The 16,047-nt window shown below is 48.5% G+C and overlaps 3 protein-coding genes across 3 annotated transcripts; 2 read left to right on the top strand and 1 right to left on the bottom strand.

The window, feature by feature from the left end:
- Positions 1-425: 425 nt before the first annotated feature.
- FSUBG_6166 (C6 transcription factor) lies at positions 426-2,112 on the bottom strand (the record flags this gene model as incomplete). Its single annotated transcript, XM_036684336.1, has 5 exons — positions 426-506; positions 564-655; positions 726-854; positions 951-1,639; positions 1,811-2,112. The coding sequence occupies 5 exons, from the start codon at positions 2,110-2,112 to the stop codon at positions 426-428; spliced, it is 1,293 nt and encodes a 430-aa protein (XP_036538365.1).
- A 4,221-nt stretch (positions 2,113-6,333) lies between these two features.
- On the top strand, positions 6,334-10,714 carry FSUBG_6167 (uncharacterized protein; the record flags this gene model as incomplete). The annotated part of the gene is made up of 10 exons (XM_036684337.1): positions 6,334-6,350; positions 6,401-6,414; positions 6,470-6,564; positions 6,614-7,139; positions 7,193-7,923; positions 7,983-8,811; positions 8,862-8,984; positions 9,036-9,168; positions 9,225-9,287; positions 9,856-10,714. 10 exons carry the CDS (start codon positions 6,334-6,336, stop codon positions 10,712-10,714), a joined length of 3,390 nt encoding a protein of 1,129 aa, XP_036538366.1.
- Positions 10,715-10,952: 238 nt separating this feature from the next.
- FSUBG_6168 (uncharacterized protein) lies at positions 10,953-12,507 on the top strand (the record flags this gene model as incomplete). Its single annotated transcript, XM_036684338.1, has 3 exons — positions 10,953-11,711; positions 11,981-12,019; positions 12,067-12,507. 3 exons carry the CDS (start codon positions 10,953-10,955, stop codon positions 12,505-12,507), a joined length of 1,239 nt encoding a protein of 412 aa, XP_036538367.1.
- Between the last annotated feature and the right edge of the window lie 3,540 nt (positions 12,508-16,047).

The raw sequence follows: 16,047 nt of genomic DNA on the forward strand, positions 1-16,047 counted from the left end.
GTGTTGGATCTGGAGAGTCTGCCGGAAAGTCATGTCGTAGAGGTCTTCCGGCGATCAGCTCAGGAACTTGTGGATGCCGGGGCTACAAGAATCATCCTGGGATGTGCAGGGATGGTCAGTCTTCGGAGAGGTATTCAGACCGCCCTGCCACCTCGAGTCGGCATAATCGACGGCGTGGAAGCTGGCATAACAGTTCTAGCGACAGGGCTAATGGACAATTAAGCTATGCAGTCAGAGGATTGCCGTGTGAGCTCTCAACTCATGGAATCAAGCCTAGACTATTCAGCTCATCCATATCGATGCTGTCTGACCAGGGGAACGTCTGCAACCAATCAAGAGATGGGACGACATAGGGACAGTCATCTTGAGGTTGCGAGTCATCTAGATAGCTAGAACGCATTTTCTCAGTGTGCAAATCGATGCGATCAACGTGTTGTGAAAGCAGTAGACTGGCCGTACTCGCTGTTGAATTGTCCATTTCCCGCAGGAAGGTAGACATTGACATACTGTGGCAGAGTTAACATGAAAGGTACTCAACGTAGTCATAAAAGAACGCGACGAACATTAGGCTGCGTAGCTCTTGGTACTCCGTCCACAACAGAGGCCGACTGATGAATCCGCTGAGTAGATGCCCAACTCCAGACAGTTCTTGGAACTACAATTGTAGGCAGAATAGTTTAGTTACTCGAGCACTAACTGGTGTGGTAAGACTACATAGGACTGACCATACACGAACCAATGGCTCGAAGATATGCACTTGGAACCTTGGAGATGCTGTTGATCATCTGCTGAGCTGCCGTACAGGCCGACGTAAATGTCATGGGGTCGCAGGCAAAGCACAATGTTTTTAGCAGCTGGACAGGTCGTTAGCAGAAAGTTTGTAGACGCCTTGTAGGGTGTGGATAAACGCGCCTGGCTTGTACAGACAATATTGGCCACTTGGAACCCACACAGATTCGCCTTGTCGTTGGCAGAAGGCGGCAGGGCGGTCAACATGTCGCTTGGAAGGGAATCCAGTCCATCTTGAAGAGTAGACAGTATTGTCTCTATGTTGAGAGCTGGAGGTTCTCGCGGTGGGAGACGAGAGCTGTAAGCGTCTGCCACCGTCCGGCCGGCCCGTTTGACTCGGTAGTGGTTAATGACATGCTCGAGCGATCGATACAGGTCTGTCACGAAGTTCCAACCGATAAGCCAGTTTCCTTCTGCGGGTTGTGAGCCATCGCTAGGGTATGCAACCATGGTCTGCTGCTCAGGACATCGAATCACATGGCCCATGACCAAGGCCGAGTGGACTTCCAGGCGATACATAGACCAGAAGATGCGCCGATATCTCTGCCTCTCTAGCTCCGTGAGCGTTGACGGCCAGTTGACTTCCTCGTGTAGGTTTTGCTCTGCTATGAGACTGTGGAAGAGACCTAGGTAGCGGTGGTGAAGGGAGGAGTGCCTGGTTTGGAAGGCGACCAGGACGAGGGACGCGATAGTGGGGAGGTATCTGAAGGTGTCTCGACCACGAACATGGGCTGGGATGCTACGCTCGGCGTTGTCTATAAAGACAGAAAGAAGTCCTGTCGCTGGGGCAGCCGTGGTGAGTGCCTCTTCTCGGGATGGCAAGACAGCACCATCCTTGATATGAGACAGACTGATAGCACATAGACCCATTAGATAAGAGAAGGAACACCGGTCTGAGGAAAGGTCTGATGTGTGCCACTCGTGGAGAAGTGGTTGCTGATCAAATATTGGAAACCTGAAGAAATGGATCGGTAATCAGCACTACAAACACAGGATGCACTGCACGGGCAGATAAGCATACACAGGATACACGGTCTGGAAGAACGTGTCTATAAGCGCGCGGATAGTGTCCCTCGGGCCGTGGATCCGCTCATCGTATATCCACGGACCAACAACACAAGATTCATTCGTGTTCTGGGCTAATTTGCCCGACCGAGGCTTGACACCTCGCTTGGCCGTCACCCGGGTCCATGTGCACGCCACGTCATGCTCGATACACGTCAGGCATGAGAGCGATCCCTCTGCCGATGGTAGCTTGCATTTACGGGCTCTTTTGTGGCAGAAGTCACAGGCTTTGGAAACCCTTGTGAGCTTTTTCTCCATGGTATAAGTTGGCTGCTGGTTGAGCTGCGTAGATATCACGTAGGAAATAGTGCAGGGCTGTGAAGATAAGGGCTCTGGGGAACACTGCACTAGCACCGCACAGGGTTTAGCACAGTGGAGTCAACGACCCCTCCATCTCATCTCCATCTCCATCATAATTCAACACTCGCAACGCGTCGGTATCGCCAATTCAATTCATCCACGGTAACGCCATGGCTGCTACAGACTCTACACCAAAGTCGACGACTGTAGATTGACCTACCGTACGATCCAACGCGCCGAAACATTCGCACCTTTTCCAGCATCGTATACGCGCCCGCCCGAGACGATGATGCAAACACAATTGCTACCGGACGGCTGTCTGTCCTATACTGAGAGAACCCATCTATTTACCGCCATCCTCGATCTCGCCAACGTCCCTTAATTGCTCTTCGAAGCTTCGCTCAGCGCGTTTTCGCTACCGACTTGATTTGTTGCCATGTTAACCGCTCGACCGGCCGATTGTATACATACCTTTGTTCCGATAGTCCAACAATCTGGCTCTGGCCAGGCCTGCTTTCTGTCCACCTCTCTGGAGCCAGCAGCCAACGCAGTCCCACCGATATTCGCGAGCGATATATATATTCTTGAAGCGCTAGAGATCGCGTATCTCAGGATAAGCAAGCCTGATGATGAGAAGCGAGGAACCAAACGCAGCATACAAGGCCGGTACCGACAGCACACATTTGGCGATCATCCTTCGCTGCGACAAGTCGCGAATTGACTGGCCTGATCTCTCACTTGCACCGCCAAATCCCTCCAAGACTTCGCGACCAGCGTTGCTACCGACAATGCAGGTCCGGATCGCAATCATCAAACCAACGGTCTTGCACTCCATTCATCTCTTGCGCCGGCTACTATGCCTTAGCTACATCGCCCTCTTCGACGACCAAGTCAGAATCTGACTATCCTCGCAAGCACTGTATCCTCTCTCAGTCAGCATCACGCCACCCAAAGTGCTCTGCTCAACATCAGGGGAGGAGCAGGAGTTGACGCATAATTGTCCAATAAGCAAGGCAAGCGTGCTAGCTCATCAAATTGGTAGACACCTCGAGTTTTACTAAGCTCTCTGTACTCTCGAAGATGGCTGACGCTGAGCGACATGCTGTAGACATCTTTGTTGAGTTTCCTCAAGCTCCCATCGATGCTACTGTTGAGGACCGCAATAGAATGGCCAAGACACTGCTTGGCCTTCATCCCGCGAACTCTTCTCTCTGGTGCCCTTGCCCCCCTCCACAAGCATTATATCTCCTACGATCGATCACAAGCCAGTCAAGGAACCCCAGGCGAAAAGAGAGACTAGCATTGAAAGAGACGGCTATAAAGAAGACGAGGACGTTCGTTAGCATCAGGGGCAGATGAACTGTATTGCGTCCTCTCTCGTCTTTCTTCCCTGCCTTCGGTCTCCTCTCGAAACCACGTCAAGCCACCGAAGACAATCCTCGATATTTGTTCATCCCAATTCCCAGCAAATCGACGTTGACCGTCTCCTGCGTCTTGTGCACAGGTATACTGTCACGCCTTCTGTTATATCGCCTGCCTTCGACATCATTCCACTTAAGCGACTTCCCGTCGGCTTCTCGCAGCCATTTACCCATTGCTGTACCTAAGTGCGGCCTTGGATGTTCCTGGCTCATTGACGTATGCCAAAGGTGGACTCGACGTCGCCTCGGAATCTCTATACGGGATCAATCACGGGCCGTTCCGAATGTATAAAGACGTTACGCGCCTCGCTTCACCTATGGGAGTTATCCTTGCCAATATGGACAATGTGGACCCTCTTGGCAGCGAAGAGGACCGCCTTCTGGTTTCTCAGCCATTCTAACCTCAAGGAAACCCGTCTTCATCGTAACTTGGCCACTTCTGAGGAGAAATACGTACCCTGGGCAAGTGAATTCTATGGACACGGCCATTTTACTCCAGCCTACCAACCACGCGCGTATCGCACTGATGGCGGGTGGCAAGCTCAAATTCGAAGATAACTTAATAAACCTCGTGACAGCTCATTCACTCCCCAGTAAGAGCATCATTGATAGAGCAACCAGTCACGAGAACCTCGAGGCTGCCTTGCCCGTTGACTCCAGCTGGCGGGGTTTTTCCTTCTGCTGGCCATGTCATGGCCGGAGGCAGGGTGACTGAGTTCATCGTTCTATCAACGAACCCTGCATCAACCTCTCCGCTGACACTTCTGCTAGCATAGCGATGACTCCCGTAACCACACTGACCCTTGCCGCCGCAACGTTTACGATAACTGCCGTAATGCCAATCTCCAAGATAAGCATGTCGTTCTACCTCTGCGAACCTTGGTCGTAGCCATCTCGGATCATGCAGCCAATTCTGTACCCCAATGTCTCAAATAAATGTATTGCACAATGCCTCTTCGCCTAGCTTTGCTCCAAGATTACCATCCAAACTACGTCCAAACTACTCTGTATTCTCGATATTATATGCTCCCTTGTGTAGTAAGCATGGCCTTTGAGATACGTTGGTATCAGTCGATAATGGGTAGCGGACTTGATCCTGCGGAATGGCGGCTCGATTACTCTGCTAGGGAAGCATACTGCAAGAATACCAATCGAGATACACGGAGTCTAAGTGAACCCCGAGCCAGCCTTCAGAATTTTCACTAGACCTGGCTCCGACTAGATGCCTTTGGGCACTTCAGGTGGGACTTGGGAATCGTTGGTAAACCCAGAACTGATGGGAATTCACTGGGCTACGGCAAAATCCCAGCCAACCTAGATGCCCCTGACTTGAGAAGGCCTGTTAGTATATGCCTTTGGCGACATCTGTCTCGCTTTCGATATTCCTGCGTACATTGTAATGTTTGCTAGTAGCTGTCTGTATTGGAACCGAGCAAATTACTACATATAAAGGGCATGCATCGCCAACTCGTGCCGTTGCATCTCGCCTTGATCTCTTGATCTCATAGTTAGTAATAGATCGGATAATTATTTCTACGCAACAATAACTCTCCATGTCTCGCCATCTGTGATTTGTGTATTCCTGCCTTTCACTAAAGATATATCATATCTCTCATCTCGGCCGGCCAAATAATGAATGGCTAGCAGCAACCACCAACGGTCGGCTTGGTTGGAATAGACTCCCGTTACTTACAGAAGGCTTCATGATCTGTTGTACCTGTAGGTATTGCTACTGCGACCAAGTTTGCCTGCAAATCACCCATAACATCAAGCCGTGCCACTTCTATTCAAACCATCCGATTATCTGTTGCTAGCATACTTATGTTCCTTTCATCATTGTGACGATATCAACATTTATGGTTCAATTTGACTGCATAAGCCACTAAAGTTGGTTCTTGTCGCCTTTCTACAATACAAAGCCACTACGAGACCATGGCTTTGGTTTGATGGGATGCACTCATTTTAGACCGTTGGTGAACTACCTGGAACTGCCTCTATGACGATATCTAACGTTCCAATCATGAGCAAGAAGCTGATGAGCGTTCATCTTGATGGCTCGGAACGCGCTCGCTCAGCATGGCAATCTGCTGGTCAGTTGGGCTACTCCCTACCCTGGAAATTCTTTGCGAACTCGCTCAAGTGTACATAGCATCACAGCCATTGTCTTCAGTTTGCTTATAGGATAAGATGATTATATAACCAATTAAAGGGCAGGAATCTTTATTAGTCTATAATAATGCCTTAGGCCACGCGCATGCGAAAGCAAAAAGACAAGGACAAGGGGCAGAAAAAGAAGAAAAAGAAAAAGAAAAAAAAAGAAAAAGAAAAAAGAGTATTTAAAATTGTTATTCAACGGCGGTCTTTGGCCTAGAGGCTGACTAAGTACTTAACGAGAAACTACGAAAATATCTAGAATAGCGTTGTAATCGGGAATACAGCGTTTATCTGTTAATGATATTAGTGTTGAGAAAATGTAACTTATGGGTCATTGAACTTACCAAGAATTCGCCTGCACTCTCACTCTCTCGTTCTTCTTCCTCCTTGGCTTTCTTCTCAGCCTCTTCTCGTTCTCTACGTTCCTTTTCCTCTTGTTCCACTTTCTTCTCGAGTGCTTCTCTTTTAATGACGTCAGGGAAGGTTGCATGCTGGCTCACTCCGCGTAGCAAGTAGTCATCGACATCACCACGGCCATGGTGCTTGACTACATCGAGCCGGAATATGCAATCTTCAACGAGAATATCCTTTGCGGTATGATGCCATGCGTATTGGGCAAGGGTATGTATTGACTGAATTGAGTGTAGGTCTATTGCTAACCCATTCGACAGCTTCAACTCGTACAGTAAGCGTTTCTCTCTTGAACTCGCTGACCTATTGCAGTGCTAATCGTATTGCAGCTCATGAAATCTGTATCAAGGGAGCAGTTGCCGTTGAGACGGACGGTGAACACAAGGAAAGCACCCAAACCCGTACTATCGAGGGGCCATCGCAGGTAAGTCGATCATCATCTAATAACACAAGTTATCTCTGACCCAGGACAGGTAGTTTCGTACTCCGCCAGGGCTGTTGAGAAACTTAGCGACATTATTCAGACGATGAACGTCTCGTACCCTCATTCCATCAAGAAGGGCAACGTGACTGTCAGCGGCTCCAACTCAGCCATTGACGAAGCACTCTTTAAATCCGCTGACCTCAACATTATCGTAACAGTCAAGGTAACAAATCAGACGACTCTGATCAAGAACAACGCTAGATTTGTTCCAATGAAGGGCATTGACCCTTCATCTCAAGCGTTCAATGAAGCATATGGTGATTCTTATATCTCGGGATTCATAAAGGGCGGAGAATTCACCGGAATCATCTCGATCAAAGTCATTGATCGAAGCAATGTTGATCTGACAGTCAAGAAGATCAAAGCCCGGCTTGATGCGAAAGAGAGCAGCAAGCCTACTGAGTTTATTCTCAACAGTAGCGATTCTTTCTCTTCTAGGGGAACTGCTTCTGTAATGGAAAACACTGAGAGTCACATTCACGTATCTTGGATGGGCGGTGGCCAGATCAAGAACGGTTTGTCTGCTCACCCTTCTTCGCCATGATTTTGCTTCTAACAAACCTCCCAGAGAATACGCCATGGGATATTGATTCCATCTTCAAAGCCGCAGCCGCCTTCCCTCAGAGGGTGTCCGAGCGCCCTCAGCTCACTTGGGCCATCTTGACAAAGTATAAATCAAACAGATCATTCCTTGAGTGGGCCAACAACAAGCCTGTCAAGACTCTCGAATATGACCAAGTCAGTAGCTATACCGCGGAGCTGTTCGACAGCTATATGGACTACAAAATACTCCTCAAGTATGTTCAGCTCACTATCGATGATCCTGATAACTATCAGGCTTCTGGTGATCAAGACTCCTTGGACACATCCATTGAAACGCTCCTGGGTATTCGCTCCGCTATGCGTAAAGAGCAAAGTAAGATTATAGAAGCCATTTCTATCCTTAGCCGTGATCCAGGAATCCTCTCCCGTCAGGGTGGATGGGGAAATACTCAGGCCAATAAGGTAGTGAATCGAATTTTGGGCAGAGTTGCAGGTCACTCGGCCACCAGGTCAGATCCAACGGACCCCAAGGACCCTACGCCGGGCCATGAGCATTTTGACTTTTCTGCTCTGATACCAGCTGAGGTTTGGAGAAAATGGATGCCAGTTCGAAAGCCCACTTCCTCCACTTCATCAACCAGCAAGAAAGCTATCACTTCGACTTCTTCTACTGATGTTATTTCGGGAATACGCCCTCCGCCTTCAGATGATCAGAATTGGCATGGGTCTTCTCAGACCGGAGAGTCGGGTAACAGCGTAAGTCTCTTACTGGCCAAGTTTTGTCACTCTAGATATATCTTATTAACACTTTGCAGAATAGCAACTATGTTTCCGTTTTACAGGCGAAGCTCAATGCTGTCACTCGAGACTTGGAAGCCAAGACGGAAGAACACGTCAAACTTAAATCTGACAGGGCCAGCGAGTTAGAGGCCCTGAAAACGAAACACAACGAAGACCTCGAGAATATTAACAAGAAACACGCGGATTATAATACCCTCAGGCAAGAACAGCATAATGAAGTTGAGGAAAGGCTTCGGCGTCTTGAGAAAAAAAAGCTGGATGCTGTCAATGCTGTGAAAAGTGAGGAACAACAAAAATATGCCAGTTTGCAGAAAAAGCACGAAGACTTGTCCGTACAGCTCCAGTCTTTCTGCGCTGATATCACTGAAAGAATGCAGAGTGATAAGAAAGCAGCCCTTGAGAAGCTAGAAAAGGAAAAGGACGCTGCATACAATGCTCTCAGAGGGAATTACGAAAGCTTGAAAAAGCAACTGAGCGATTTGACAGCGGAAGAATCCACCTTGACCACCGACAGCGAAGCTTTGAAACGATTGAATGCCTCTTTGACAGCTGAGCTAAGTGAGAAGAAAACTGATTACAACACTCTGAAGGCTGAATACGACTCATTGGAGAATCAGAAAACCTCTTGGGTAGCTGACAAGGCGAAGTTGGAGAAAGAAAAGAACGGCCTTGAAACGGACAACGGTGACGCTAAGGGCAGAATTTCGAAAATGACGGACATTTTGAAGTGGGCGGGACTAGCTGAAGAAAGCCGACTGGATAACTGTCTGCCATATAGTTACAGTGGCTGGACTGTCATGATCATGATGCCGCACAGCAGGATGGCCTTGAATGCCAACAACGGTATGTTTTCCAGTATTGAATATTTTCCCACAAGAACTGATATGTCGCAGACAATTACAGCAAGGCGCACGCCTGGGCCTTCGACATGCATAACGAGGACGAGATCTTTCAACTTGAAAAGGCCGACGACAAACCCACCACGCCTTGGACAATCAAGCACAAGGCCACCGGCAGTAAGCTATCCCTTATCACAAAGTTGGACGACGACTTACTTTTCATCACAGATTTACTTGTATTCCTCAATGGAGAAGTCGATTGGCAGGTCCGTTGCAGGAGGAAGGGCGATTCCGACATACACGATAAGGCAGCGCACTGGTTCATTGGCCGGGGATCTGCTGATTCCAACACTACATGGGTGTAAGTAGAGGAGTGCCGAGGTGTCGCGCGAACGGCGAAGCTGATGAAACATACAGGTTGAGGAACGCTCAATGGTCAAACTTATGCATTGAATTGGTGCATGGATGGGCCGAGAACGGGTACGTATTTGCATCTGATATTGAGTCAGTAGTGATACTCAAGCTAACATACTCGCTTTAGACGGCAGGCAAAATCGTTTGAGTTTACTAATGCTGGCGATGCTAACTGGGAGATTATTCCACTTAGCCTATAATATAGATAAATAACTTAGGCTTACTGTATATAGTAAGCATATGTAATAAATAGGCATGTGTAACAAAAGTCCATTACCTTGGATTAATAGTCTGTAATTAATTATTTTCTTTAACCCGGAAGATCCAACTCTTCGACTCTTGCCAGACTATGAGAATTACCAATACCTCAAGCCGCTTATAGTGAAGGATTGGACGAGTTGGAAGGCCTTGCCACAGTTCCTTGACCTAACCAAGCTCAACGGATTCGGGGGTCTTGCAAGGGAAATTCCCACACTAGTCACCCAACTCAAGCTCTTGGTTGGATCAGGAGGGGTAGCCTTCATGGCTGTTATGAGGGCCAATCAACTCCCGTCGGCACCTGTCCCAATGATATCCCTGAACGAAATCAACTTGGCAATGTCTTATCAATTCGGCAGCGAGGATAGATCTGAAGTCGCTGCGCCACTACGGTACATGTATTTCTCCGAACCAACCCTCTTGCCGATCCAGATTTTGCAGGTCCTACGCAGATTCTCGGTACAATTGACTACTCGGCAGCTGGCTGGACTTTGACTGAATCTATAAGTAATCTTTGGGCCTCGGCGCTCTACCAATTCTTCGATGCCAGTATCCAGAGCGCCATTGCACCTGTCATTCAAAGTATCATTTTGTCTGGTGATCAGGCAGGTGGGGACAGTGGCGATTCCTCTGAGGGGACCGACTCTGGTATGGCAGCATACCAGAAGACAGTTGGCGGCTTATCAGTTCGCAACATTGGGCTCAGCTACTCCAAGTCTATCCTTTCCATCAAATTGGATGCCTCGATCAGTCTAGGCCCGGTCGCCTTTTCACTCCTTGGGACATGTATTCAGGTGGACTTCTCCAAAGACGGTGGAACTCTCAGTAACATCAATATCGACATGATTTCCTTCTCAATTGACGGAATGGCTGCCGCTTTCGACCGTCCACCTTTGTTGATGGCTGGCGCTTTTGAAGCTCTCAACAAACCCGGTGTTCACGGATACCAAGGCGGAGTCAGCATAGCTTACAAACCATGGATGTTTGCTGCGGCTGGATTTTATGGAACTATGTCGGACCTATCTTACACCACCGCTTTTGTTTATGTCTTACTCACCGGACCGTTAGTTACTCTAGAATTCACCCAGCTCACGGGCATTACTGGCGGTTTCGGCTACAATACCAATCTGAGAGCTCCCAGTGCAGCAGCAGTCCCGCAGATCCCATTTATTACACCTCCGCCTTCAACTGGCTCACCACAAGATGACCTAGCCAAACCTACCGGTACCGGCTAGTTCTTCCCGCAGCAGGATTATCTCTGGGTCGCCGCCGGTCTAACCGTAACGGCATTTAGACTCCTCAGCATACAAGCTATTGCTATTGTTAAATAGGACCCATCATTAAAGCTAGGACTTTTCAGCCTTGCAACAGCAGATATCCCTTCGGCCATAGATAGAGTGGGAACTACATTTGCTCATGTTCAGCTTGGAATTGCTGCTTCCGTGGACTTCAGAGCGGGTACCATGAAGATCCATGGTCAGCTCACCTTCTTCGTACATCCTCGACCCAAATTGCCATCTTGTTGGTGGCTTTGCCCTATACTCATGGTTTGGAAATGCCGATCCGTCTCTTGTTGGAGACTGGGTTTTCACACTAGGAGGTTATCATCAGCAATACAAAGTTCCACCTCAGTACCCCAACCCACCTCGCCTTGGTATCAGCTGGCAGTTCAATGACGATATCTCCATATCCGGCTTATCTTATTTTGCTATAACGCCCAAGGTCTGCATGGGAGGTGGCCGACTTGATGTTACCCTCACATTGGGGCCCTTGTCAGCTTTCCTCGATTCCTATATAGACTTTCTCATCAACTTCAAGCCATTCCACTTCATCGCCGAAGGAGGCATCTCAGTGGGTGTACGCTATACACTCGATATTTGGCTTGTGACCTTGAACAACAGTGTAGAAATCGCATGCCAACTTTTTATCGAGGGTCCGCCCATTCACGGTACTGTTCACGTAAACTTCTGGGTGTTTGGCTTCGATATCGGTTTCGGACCACAGAGCAACCCGTACCCCGCGCTGACCCTGGATGAGTTTATCGAACTTTTTTGCTCACTTTCTCAGCCACTGCAAAGTGCCGTCACAACCATTACCGCTCAGACACCTATCAATGCTTGGGGCAATGACCCAACTCCTGTTGAGAACGGCGACTTGCACGTCTTCTCCGTCACCAATGGTCTTGTACCCGGGGGCACCAGTACCTCACAGCCTAGTGGTGGCGTGTGGCAAGTTCGCCTTCTACCTTTTCATTTATGCTCTCATGCAAGTTCGCCGTCGACTCCATCACAGTCTAGATTGGCGTTCTCTCCGGCAGCCCGGGGCCGTCCAAACTGATTTCAGGGACCAAGAATGCCCTTCACGCGAAGCCAATGCAGGAAAGCAATGTGAAATCTAGTCTTATTGCTACAATTACCCGCACGCTCCTGCGCAGAAGACTACCCTACTCCAGACACATGCGGACTTGGCCAAACTCGTACAGGTGTAGAATAACGATACAGAGATTACGAAAAGTCTACCCAATGGGCTTTGGGGAACCTGTAAGTAGCAAATGTCACAAGTCAGGAAGCTTAACTAACACTACTAGTATTCAGATGATCCAGCAGCAGATCCATCAACCAATCGCAATGATAAAGACCTCCTGGGCGGCACAAAAGATGGCACAACTTCCTTTATGACTGGTGTGAACATTTCTTATCCTGACTTGCAATTATCGATCGGGGACACTACAAAGCCATTCAACTACATCAAAATGGCTGTTGAGAATGCGGATACAGTAGAATTCCCAGACCCCGTGCAAACAATACCCACCTTTCAACCAGCTGAGCCAGACACAAGTGGGAACCAATGGAAAGATATTGCTGACAAATGGGAAGCACCCAGTGGGAGAGCGTCCTCCATTGAGTTTGTTAATCTATGGAAACAAATTGGAGAGAGCCTGTTGGGTTGGGATCATGAGATGGTATCAAGGGACGGGGGGGATAATGTGTTGACTGGTCAAGCACCTACCCGGGATCTACCGAAGTAGATGGAATAGAAAATTACAGGTGAGGAGGAGCAGTACGAGGTGGCGTTAAGAAATCTCGAACAGTAGGTGAAAGGCAGTCATAAAAGGCCTGTTTGCAAGCTCGGCCTTGTGCCCCTAGCCACTTTTCATCTCGCGGTATTCCCGATTACTCTAGATCACCAGAGAGAGGCTGAATGGCGGCGAGTTACTAATCGCACTTGGCTACGGCGCCTTAGACCAGTTGATGTTGGATAATCGACGAGGGCGCTACAGAGCACATGTCGCACGAGCGAAGCGCTCATGTTAGCACGCGATTGTAGCTCCATGAACTGCCGGCCAGTGGTGCTAGTTTCAGGCGGGAGTTCAGGTGATCATCGAGACCAGGCGTGGATTATGAAATGTAATATTCGAATTAGAGGTGGGCATGCGCTTTACACAAGTTATACCGAAGGATGATTTGCAGGAAGAGAAGAAGCATATCAGTTAGGCCAAGAGGCGTGGCAAGAGGTTCGTGTTATCTGTGATGCTGGTAGACTCCAGATGTGCTGGAGTCGAAGAAGCTGGTCGGTGTTGCAGATTTGGGAGGAGCCTGAGAGACTGATTTGTTGGACAATTGGCTTTCTTACCGGATGAAGCTTGCTCTTGTGTCAAAGTCGAATTGGCATTCGCTTCTTCGCACAGACTCCCTAAGGTCTCCTAGCCTCTGTCTCTCTGTTTTCATTCTCAGCTCACTGACTTGACAGCTTCTGTCTGCGATCTGATACTCTTTCCCCCAACTAGTAACTGTAGTTGTTTTTTGGGTGCTATGTCCTTAGAACAGGATACCTGCTGGCCAGCAGCGACCCTACGGGTAGGTACTGAAAAGGCAGATCATGGGCTAGTCTCCGACTTGGTTGACGTCGAAAAAGGTATATGGGAGGGAGGGTGGTTCAACCAACGAAGTAATGGCGCCGTGAAGTATCGGGTCCTGGTACTGGGTGAATACATGCTTTCCATTCAACAACCGGTCGCCTGTGTCCCAGCCGTGCTCGTAGGGCTCAGTTCCATGGGTCATACTGGGCGTTGTGGTATTGACGGACGAGGTTCTTCTATAAGCCTTCAGGTTGGGATGATTGGCGACGAGGAGAGAATGGCTGAGCAGGGGAAAAGTCCACGCGGCTTGGCAATGTCTTGAACTGGAACTGACCATTACTGAGAGAGACCTAGCCATCTACTCCGTAGGTCAACTAGCAACAGACGTCGGGTGTCTTACGCAAGGTAACTCGTCGGTTGAGCATTGGCGACCCGCTGAGTCGAGACTTGACCGCGGGCTCAGTCCAAGGAAGCCGGCCTGGTGCTGTGTGTCAGGGCTGAGCATACTTCAACACCAACTTTCAATGAGGCAGCCTTCCACTTGAACGATCGAAACGCAAGGAATCAGTGCGATGGGAAGGTCTGGAACCAAGTGGGAGAAGCTTAGGCCCCGTCGTGAGCTCGGCTGTACCCAATCAACGGGTCTAACTTTCTCATGTTACTCTTGCTGACGGCTGGACTCGACTCGTAGAGTTTTCCAAGGTAGTGGCAAGCAGAGCGTGAAGCTCTGTGAACCTGAAGGTAAGTACGTGGAACTCGAGAATATTCGTCGCGTATTGTAGCGGCACGGTCTTGGCCGATACAGTCTCGAACAATAGAGCTACCGGTGATACCGTCTTTGTAGTTTACATGAACCATCGATGGCTTTTGTCGCCTTGGTAGTGAGGATTTGGTTGTCGACTTATTGGGAATCGTTGTAGATATCGACGAATGCTTCGTAGAGGTGTGTCGGAAGTATGGGGGGCGGTGTCGAAGATTATGGAGATTAGCAAACTTTACATAAGAATAAAGGAATGCTGTGATGGCGCGGCCAATAACGCTGTCTGTCTGAGTGGTAAAAATACTTACTGCCAGAGTGCTTTATCTTCGAGATCTGGATGCGGGATTACTGTCCTCAGCACGCGCACCATCGCGATTCGCCTTTACTATCGCCTCTTTAGCCACTTATCCCCATTCAACAGCCTGTTCGTGAATTTATCCTGCAGTACTGGCCACGTGATAGAGAGAAGCGGTTTCCGGTTGCTTAAACCGGGTATTGCCAGCTACCTATACATCTTTGAGCTTATTGTCGCGATACAGAATGTGTTGCACCACTCTGACGACTCCGCATCGTCGGACCGACAGGGCTGCAGCTACAGCGGAGGAGCGACGCCGGGAAAACGCTTCATATGCCAGTTAGCAGGTTGGAACACTTCCTGTCCGAGTCTCGATGAGTGCTCGCTATGACGTCGATAAGGCAGCCGTATGATGGCAGGGCAATGGAGATGAACAATAAAACTAAGGATGTTCGCTATCTTACCTAGCATCCATCATACTAATCATGGTAATCCAATTATTCGTTATAGTCCATTTTTGGAGCACTCGAAGACCCAGTTTCACAATCGGAGTTCCGAGGTCCGGAGTTCAAAAAGTAGGGCTGCGAAGAATGTACCCTAGATCAAGAACTCGGGCAACTGCCGAGTCCTGTTGATTGACCTGGGCACCAGCTTTGACTTGACAAACTAGCACAGCATCGTTCAATACACGTCAAGCGAAATCATAGATATTCCCTTCGCTTTTTTGGGGAATTAAAAAAAGCAGTAAGCTTATCATTGGCTATGTAAATGATAATCAGAATAGCCCGGGTATATAACGTCTAACACGAGCAATTCAGTGGAGAAGCCGCCGTTCTGGTTTCTGACCTCCGGGATTCCCGCAACGGAACAAAAACTTATCGGTTTGTAAGTATCTGATTGAAAAAGAGCATCAGAAGTCGGCGATGGACCTGAAAGTTCCGATTTAGCATTTGGTCATTGGCTAGAGAGACACCCACCGATGTAGGAACTCGATGCGTGGGTTCTCTGTTCATCAAGGTCATAATAAAGCGGGCAACGGATATTCTCTAGTACAAGAAATCTATGTCAGAAAGACAGCGTCAGAACCATGGCTAGGTAACTGTTGTTTCTGTCCATCTGATTCAACTGCTAGTCCAAGTGCGCGGATAGGATCTCTGAGTTATTAATGAACCCCAAACAGAACCAATAGGGTAAGTCAGCGGGAGAATGATGTACTGGAACAAGATGCCTAACGCCACACTGTCGGATTGAGCTCAATTTTGATCAATGGAAAAGTCAGTTGTATGAGCAGTACTTGTGTGTTGGTCATACTTTAAGATTGTTGAGTCAGTGAACATTAGCTTTATTCCAAGCCCTAATACTTCTGAGGACCATCGAAAGCATCCCGAAACTTTCCGTCGTGCCGAGTCTCGTTCCTCGTACGGCTAACTGCCAAAAGGTCGAGGTGATATTTCCAGTGAAAACGTTCTGAAAGTGGGAATTAAAGGTCCCAAGGAGGAACTTTTCACTGTCATTGATATCTCTGGATTTTCCGCGCTGCAGGTAATAGGAAAACAAAAAATAATGTTGAAAAGGTGAATAATCTCATCTGAAGGTACATTAAAGACGTGCATAGGATTATCTTAGGTGTTTTGCCGAGTAATGTTGACATTGC

The sequence above is a fragment of the Fusarium subglutinans genome (assembly GCF_013396075.1).
Source record: "Fusarium subglutinans strain NRRL 66333 chromosome Unknown NRRL66333_c0000062, whole genome shotgun sequence".
Classification (NCBI taxonomy): Eukaryota; Fungi; Ascomycota; class Sordariomycetes; order Hypocreales; family Nectriaceae; genus Fusarium; species Fusarium subglutinans.